Source organism: Pterocles gutturalis, unplaced genomic scaffold, assembly GCF_000699245.1.
Source record: "Pterocles gutturalis isolate BGI_N339 unplaced genomic scaffold, ASM69924v1 scaffold27099, whole genome shotgun sequence".
Taxonomy (NCBI): domain Eukaryota; kingdom Metazoa; phylum Chordata; class Aves; order Pterocliformes; family Pteroclidae; genus Pterocles; species Pterocles gutturalis.
Window position 1 is genome coordinate 2,240 of NW_010136576.1, and position 8,574 is coordinate 10,813.

General features: G+C 38.2%; 1 protein-coding gene across 1 annotated transcript; it reads left to right on the top strand.

Moving 5' to 3' along the window:
• Nucleotides 1–562: 562 nt before the first annotated feature.
• Nucleotides 563–6,997, top strand: LOC104468293 (BTB/POZ domain-containing protein 7; the record flags this gene model as incomplete). The annotated part of the gene is made up of 2 exons (XM_010082362.1): nt 563–750; nt 5,918–6,997. Coding segments are annotated over exons 1-2 (1,162 nt in total), but the record flags the coding sequence as incomplete, so codon positions are not given.
• Nucleotides 6,998–8,574: the final 1,577 nt, after the last annotated feature.

The window sequence follows — 8,574 nt, forward strand, 5'->3', positions numbered from 1 at the left end:
TCCTAAAGTAACAAGTGACAGGACAAGAGGAAACGGCCTGAAGTTGCACCAGGGGAGGTTTAGGCTGGATATTATAAAAAGTTTCTTCACTGAAAGAGTGATCAGGCATTGGAACAGGCTGCCCAGGGAAGCAGTGGAGTCACCATCCCTGGAGGTGTTCAAGAAATGTGTAGATGTGGTGCTTAGGGACATGGTTTAGTGAGTTAGGTGGTGCTGGGTTGATGGTTGGACTTGATGATCCTTGAGGTCTTTTCCAACCTTAATGATTCTATGATGGTGGAATGGGTTTGGTTTATTCTGCTTTCTCAGTGTAATTCAATTTTGTGTTTTTATAACAATGTGTAAACATATCAGCATGTATGAAAAGTCTTTCTTGGTATAGTTAAAGGAACATATCTAGTCTAGACTGACTCCTACTTGAAGATTTCTTAGCTAGAAGTTTGATAGCCATCCTGTTGCTTGTGGCAGTTTATTGTACTGAGTTTATTTTATCTAAATGATGTAATACCTACTAAAAAAACCAACCCCAAAACAAAGTAACTTATTGGTGGTTTTGTTCTTCAGAAATGGAGGAACAGAATGCTGGAGCTGGGATTCAAGATTTATAAAGGATTATGGGATTATACATTGAAGAGCCAGCAGGCGGAATGCCTGAATGAGTGAAGAAAATGGGTGCTAATGCATCTAACTACCCTCACTCGTGTTCCCCAAGGGTAGGGGGAAATTCACAGGCACAACAGACATTCATAGGTAAGTCTTCTCAGTTATCTTGTCACTTACATAAATGACTTGCTGGATCGTGGATGCACTGGATTTGAATTGCTTGCAGTCATGTTACACAGAGCTTTTATTTTCTAGGTCACCAGTTTGAATCCATTCAAGCTCAGTCATGCATGAAATTCAGTACTGTCCAGTATCTGTTTGGCCTACGTATGCAATGACTTGATCTGCCATTTGCTAGTAAACAGATGCCAGGTTATTTTAAAAAAAGGTGGATTTTTTTTTTTTTGGTAATGAAACCATGCGTGCTCGTATTCCTAGTTCAAGAGGAGTTGCTGTCTGTTAATGCTATCTACCGTTTTCTATTCTTCTTCCTCATATTTCCTGTGAGACTGTACTAGAGCATATACTGCTTTTGATCATCAGTATTCATTGTAGTATTGGCACTGTGTGTAATATGAGTGAATTGCTTCCTTTTTACTAGAAGGGATATCTCTGATAATAAGCCTGTGAAAGTAACAAGCAGTCTTGAAGACAACTTTTTCTCCTGTCCTTTTCCTGTAAATAGGGAATGGGGGTACTAATTTTCCTACACAGTATTATTTACAAGCAAGGACCTTGCTTAACTGGAAACCTGAGTTGAAGTGCTCTTAAGAATTGATTTTTCTCATTCCAGTCATAACTGGGGCAGGTATTACCTTCATATGCTTTTCAGTCTAGGGCAAAAAGACCTCAGTGTAGATTTAAGTACTGGCACACTATAAATAATAAATAGTTATGTGATGAATCTAAAAGAAGGCAGTTTTTGAGAAGATAAATCTTGCTTAAAAAAACCCCCAATACAACCCTGACAGCCTGAAGAATGATCTTAGCAGTAAATAACATAAATACTTTATATAAACACTTTTCTTCTTTATGCCTTGGCTTGCAAACACTGAATAAGTAGTTACTGATATTCAGTGTTACTTCTTTTCTTGATCACCACTGAAAGCACAGTGAGGAAAAATGACTTGCAGAGGAAAAATTGGCTTGCTCTGTAATTTTCCTCTTTCGTCTCGGCTTTTGTGACACTCCCAATTTTCAGAGATCTGAGTAGAGCACAGCCTGCAGACTGTTGCATGTGAAGACCTGTGCTCTGAGCTAAAAATTCAGTGTGTGCTGTTGTAGCATGTCAAGGAAGAACTTTTAGTACTAACATCTTATATGTCCATGCTTAGATATCCATGCTGTAAAGTCCCCCTTAAAGCTTTATGTATTTTCAGTGTATCATAACTAAGAGTAGTAAAAGGTTTGCCTCAGTTTAGGGGGTGTGTGTGTGTGTGTGTGTGTATATATATATATACACACACACGTTTTCTGAAATCACAGCCAAGACATTTTTATTGCACATTTTGGTGTTTTTTATCTGTCTCTATATTGAATGAAGAGGAATCTTTACAGACCTGAAGACAGGCAGATCTGCATGCTGAAACACTTTTTGAGCAGATTTGAAGAGAGGAGAGTTCCAGAGGCTTCATTAAATTCCTCAAAAACTCTGCTTGGTGTGTGGAAAGCTTTTTTTGATGCTCTTAAGTATTAAATTCAAAATAGAAACCCATTATGTGGTATGTAATGATAAATTTACTGATTCCCATTACCTATTGAAAATTGTGGTTGAGACTTTTTTGAGAAAGGTCTAAAAGCGCATGGCTGTCTCATCTTAGGTTAAAATTCTGGTTAAAATGCTTGCTGAAATCTTCTGGTATTATGGTGGCAGTTCTGTCAGAGTACTAGTAGAATAAGTGTGCTGTTTACAACACAGGTATACATTTCTTCTTACCACTTTGTGGAGTTTGGCTTTTTCTTGTCTTGACTCTTGTTTGGATGATTGGTTTGTGTAGCTGTCTCAGTCAAAAATCGGTGTATCCTAGAATCGATAGCTGAGGTTTTCATCACTTTCCAGAATTATGATGTTTTAATGTTAAATCAACTTTTACAGTTTTTTTTTGAATATGGAAGGCATTAGATCTATTTACATCCACAAAATAGAACTGTAAATATGTATACTAGACAGAGTTATGATGACTGCATGATATCTATTAGTTGTCTTATTCCTGCAAACTGGATTCAGACCTGCATGTTTGTTTTAGACATGCTACTTTACCATTAAAGCCCTGCACTGTGTTACATTGTGAATGTATGGTGAATGTGAAAAGCTGAGAAGTGATCTGGCAAAGCACAGTAGTTTCATAGGATAAGCTCCCATGATAGTTGACTTAATGCTGAGTCTGCTTACAGTTTATGAAGATGAGATAAATCAGTAAAAATAATGCAGTGCTCTTGCTGTGAAAATACTTTTGTTTTAACGAAGGTCTAACTAGTAATCTCTGGCTGATTTGTCTACAGCATTCAGGAGGAGGATTTCACACCATTTTCTAGGGTGGTACATCTGTTCAAGATGTTTATTTTTAAATAGAGCTCTATAATTAGATTTTAAAATGTGTAAGCATGCAGAGGGCTAGACAGATCCCATTATTTGTTGTCAAGTGCCCAAGTAGTTTCTCTTGGCAGTCATCTGTTTCTTGTAAATATTTATCTGTTCAAAGCTAGATATGGTCTAGGGGCATGAAGTAACTATTGCTTTTTAACAGCATTTAATAGATTGGTGTCTTGTAGTGTAGAAGTAGGGAATACATTTCTCTTTCCTACTTCAAATGCTGCTGCCTGATGAAGGAATACAGGCAGGTCAAAAAGGGCTCCTCAAAATTTTTTCTTTGAGGGATACAGCGCAACCAGCTGTTGTGGACCCAGGGAGGCTGTGTTGGTACTTCTCTACTTCTGCCTCTGGAGAAAAGCAGTAGTGGGGTGGCACTTTGATAGCAGTGTTTTATCTGTTTGTAAAGGTTAATAGCACTGTGTGCAGTACTTCCAAGGTTAAATCTTGTAAGTAGCTCGGGCTATGCATAGGTTTAAATGGTGTTTCAGCATCTTATGGGGATTCACATGCAAGTAGTACTTGACAGCAGCCTTCAGGGAAGAAAGAAATTGAGACTTCTGGTGTCCTAGTTTTTCTTTAGCAGAATGTGAGAGAGTATTTTGCATATTCAAATTTGCCATTAGAATCCTGCCATTAGAAGTACTTAAGAATCTATCATCATAGAGTGACCAAACTGTAGTTGTACATTTATTGTAATGTAATGTATACTCTTCAAGTGGAGCAGAAATTCTAGGCTTGTGTCTATCAGCAGGAGACTGAATTTCTACTTTTCTACTGTAATACATAGTATAGCATGTGGAAGGAATTTTTATGGTGGATTTTGCAGCACAGCCTCTTTGAAATTGTCTTGAGTTACTGTTGTTCCTTTCATGTCTTGAAATGTCAATATGATAACACATTGCCTGATCAAGCAAAATTTAATGTAGCATGGATAAAATGGTTAGAGGTCTTTCCTCAAAGATAACAAAGTTCCTTCCCAAAGTTTTCACTAATAGAGGGATTGTAAAACCATTCCATTGCATGGTTCGGGGGAGTTTTAGTTAGCTTGGCATAGAAGCCAGCATATAGGGTTACTTAGAATTATTGAGGCGTAAATAATAAAACAATTTACAGTAGTCTTAGATTGCTACAGTTGCTGTGCTCTCAAATGCCACTTTGAATTGCTCCTCTGTTTTTTGAAGTTCAATAAATGCTTGCCTGAGATAACCTGGTGACTAAAAGTACTGTGTTTTGACAGACTGGCGCATAACATCACTGTCAAAATAGCATAGCAAAATAGCATCACATCAGATCTACCTGAAAGAAATGGAACTGTGAGAGAGCAGTGATAGAAGAAGTTATAAAAGACCCCAAAAACTCTCGTGGTTGGATGTGCTTTGAACTTAAAAATCAAAAAAAGGCAACAATTAGTGAGGCTACACAGGTGTATCAATGGAAACATGATAACTATTCCCAACAAAAAAATGGACAAATACTGTTTCAGATGAACCTGCAATTGTTTTTGATCTGTATACCATTTGCAGATTTTTTTCTGGACTTGTTTTGTCTGGAAGTAGTAGTAGGGTTTGTGTACTTTTTTTCCTTTTCCTGTCAGGTCTAAGGTTTTTCACCATCTGGCTTAGAGTGAAAATTCTGTAAATAAAGTTAAATTAGAAAATAACCCTTTAATGTGAGAGTCATGCTTCTGTTTGAATTCTAATTTTTAAATACTTTTTTACTCAAACATTACTTCAGTTTTCCGTTACTTCTAGAAATGCGAATCCTAATTCCTCTTTTTCTTACTAAATTGCTATCAGTGTTACTGTATATGCAACTAGCCTCAAACTGACAATCAGCAAAGGTTCATTTAGCAGAACAGGTCAGGTATGTAACACAGATAATGTTGAGGGGAATTAATTTTGCATTTCATGACATGTTTGGATCATAACATAACTTCACTATAAATTATTTTTGAGGGGAAAAATAATTATAAGTATACTTCAATTGTATAATGCTCTGTTCAAAGGACATCTTAAATAATACAGGAAAACTTACATTCTCCATATTCTTTTAAATGGGGTGTATGCACAAATTAGCATCTCTGGCTCTGTGGAAAGGAGCCCATTTTATGTGTTTGACTTTCCGCACTACTATTATCATATGACAGGATTTTTACTTTCTTGTTATATTTGCATTGAAAATTAATTCATTGTCCTCAGTTTCCCTGAATGTTTTGGTATTATGCTCTTTTTTCCTTTTTTTCTTCTGACTGCTGTAACTATCTGATGCCAGGTATGCTTTTCTTGTTGAAATGACACTTAATACTAGAAGAACAGAGTTTGAAAAACACTTTGAAGGGGGAGGTGCGACTATTTCACTGAGATCATACAAGTTTTTAAAAAGGCTATATTTTTTACCTCCTCTAGTTAATACAATGGCACTTGTAATGTTATGACCAGTGTTCTCTTACTGCTTAGATAAGTGTGCCATGTGCTGCAGACCTACATCAACTGGCACTGCTTGTTTTGTAAAATTGAGTAAATGTTTAAAAAAAAAAAAAATTTAGTTTTGTTCTTAATAGCCAGAAAAGGCTTTGGTCGGGTTTACAACTTGTTGAATTATCCGATCTGAGGAGAAGGAAAACTCTGTAACTTGCAGAGACATTGATGGACTGTTTGCATGTTATGGACCTTCCTTTAAATTTAAAGAATAAATATGTTCAATTTTCCTTTTTGCCTTTAGGGACATCATCCTACTCTCATCAAGGTTATGGCTGTGAATCAAAGCTGTATAGCCTTGACCATGGCCATGAGAAACCTCAAGACAAGAAGAAGAAAACCTCTGGCCTTGCCACCCTCAAGAAGAAATTCATTAAGCGTCGGAAGTCTAGCCGATCTGCTGACCATGCCAAACAGATGCGTGAGCTCCTCTCAGGCTGGGATGTCAGAGATGTTAATGCATTAGTAGAAGAATATGAAGGGACATCAGCCTTAAAGGAACTTTATCTACAAGCTAATTTGGCAAGACCAGAAGCCAGGACGCTACAGAAAGACATGGCTGAACTTTATCAGTACAAATATTGTACTGATGTAGACTTAATATTTCAAGAAACCTGTTTTCCTGTGCATCGTGCGATATTGGCAGCAAGATGTCCATTTTTTAAGACACTGCTTTCTTCCTCACCAGAGTATGGGGCAGAAATAATAATGGATATTAATACAGCTGGCATAGATATGCCTATGTTTTCTGCTTTGTTACACTACCTTTATACGGGCGAGTTTGGAATGGAGGATTCAAGATTCCAAAACGTTGATATCCTTGTGCAGCTTAGTGAAGAATTTGGAACACCAAATTCCTTAGATGTTGACATGCGTGCACTGTTTGATTACATGTGCTACTACGATGTAGTTCTTAGCTTTTCATCCAACTCTGACTTAGTAGAAACTTTTGGTGGAAGTCAGAACTGTCTAGATGAAGAGCTCAGAGCTCACAAAGCTATTATTTCGTCACGATCTCCATTTTTTCGTCACTTGCTGCAGAGGAGGATACGAACTGGTGAAGAAATCACAGACCGAACTCTACGGACTCCAACTAGAATTATATTGGATGAATCTATCATACCAAAAAAATATGCTAAGGTCATTTTGAACTGTATGTATACAGATGTGGTGGACCTCTCAGTTTTGCACTCCAGCCCTTCAGTGGGCAGTTTAAGTGAAGTTCAGGCTCTTGTAGCAGGAAAACTAAACATGACTAGGGCTGAAGAAGCTATGGAGCTTTATCACATAGCACTGTTCTTGGAGTTTAACATGCTTGCACAAGGTATGTAATCTGTCCTTGCTGTAGAATATATTACCTTATTAGAGCAATTTTTTATCTGTTTTGCAGTGTAAGTATGCATATTGGGTTTTGCTATGAGTGACTGATGATTCCTTTAAGAAAAGGAACTTATTTTCTCTCTGTAACTTGCTGATAATGCACATGTGTTTTCTAGGGACAGAAAAAATGCCATGTGAGAACTTTTAACTGTATTGTGCCTTATTACTGGAGCATGCCATTTATGCCAAATATGTATAACTGGTGTTGATTTTTCTGATCTTTCTCTGCTTTCATCTATAATCCAGTTTTTGTGTGAAAATTACAGGGGGAGGATACAAGAGATGCTTGTTGAGAGGAGAAAATATTTAGACATGTTATGAAGTGTCTCTATATGTTAACTAGGCTGTAAACTTGAACTATTATTTCTGTAGTTTGTCAAAGGGGGTACACCAAGCCTGCAGTCTTGCTGTTGGAACGTAAATTTAAATGGCTTGATTGCACTAGTCCTACGTCTTTAGTGTCTGCTTCTTGATGTACAGAACTGAAGGCAGGAACAGTCAGTATTTTCAGACTTATGAGTTTAGAAAGTTTCACTTCTGTCCATTATTCTTGAAGAAAGGAAATAATTTTTCAGATTATGCTGAAAGTTGAAATAACCCTGCTGCAATAAAACTGTCGGAAAACAAAGGAGAGGGGTTTTCTGAGATGTGCTGCTACAGGAGTGTGAATGAGGTGTTCTTAGGCTCAGTATCATTGAATTGTAGAGCAGCCCAGGTTAGAAGGGGCCTCGAAAGATCATGTAGTTCAGCCTTTTGTGGGAAGGAGAGCCCAGATGAGATTTTCTAGCGCTGTGTCCAGTCACATCTTGAAAACCTCCAGTGATGGGGATTATACAATGACCCTGGGGAGGTTGTTCCAGTGAATGACTGTTTCCCACTGTAAAAAAGTCTTTATATTGAGATGTCCTCAGGTGCAGCATGTGCCTCTCTCCGTGAGGCCCCTTGTGAAGAGAGAGCCTCCATCCTCTTTGTAGCTGCCCTTTAGGTACTGGAATACTGTGAGGTCCCTGCAAGCCTTCTCTTCTCCAGGGAGAAAAAACCTAACTCCTTCAGCCTTTCCTCATAGGGCAGGTTCTCAAGCCCTTTCATCATCTTCGCAGCACTCCTTTGGACCCTCTCTGATGTGTCTGCATCCTTCTTATTTTTGCTGTTGTTCCTTTCTAAGTACTCTTGGAAACTTAATGTTGAATGGAATGTAGAAGCGGCAAAAAGGTTTTACTGTAGAATCATAGCATCGTAGAAGTTTGGGTTGGAAAGGACCTTAAAGATCATCAAGTTCCAATCCCCCTGCCATGGACAGGGACACCCCCCACTAGACCAGGTTGCTCAAAGCCTGATCCACCCTGGCCTTGAACCCCTCCAGGGATGGGGCATCCACAACTTCCCTGGGCAACCTGTTCCAGTGTCTCACCACCCTCACAGTGAAAAATTTCTTCCTGATGTCTAGTCTAAATTTGCCCTCTTTTAGCTTATACACATTACCCCTTGTCCTATCACTCCCCCCCCCCCGATAAAGAGTCC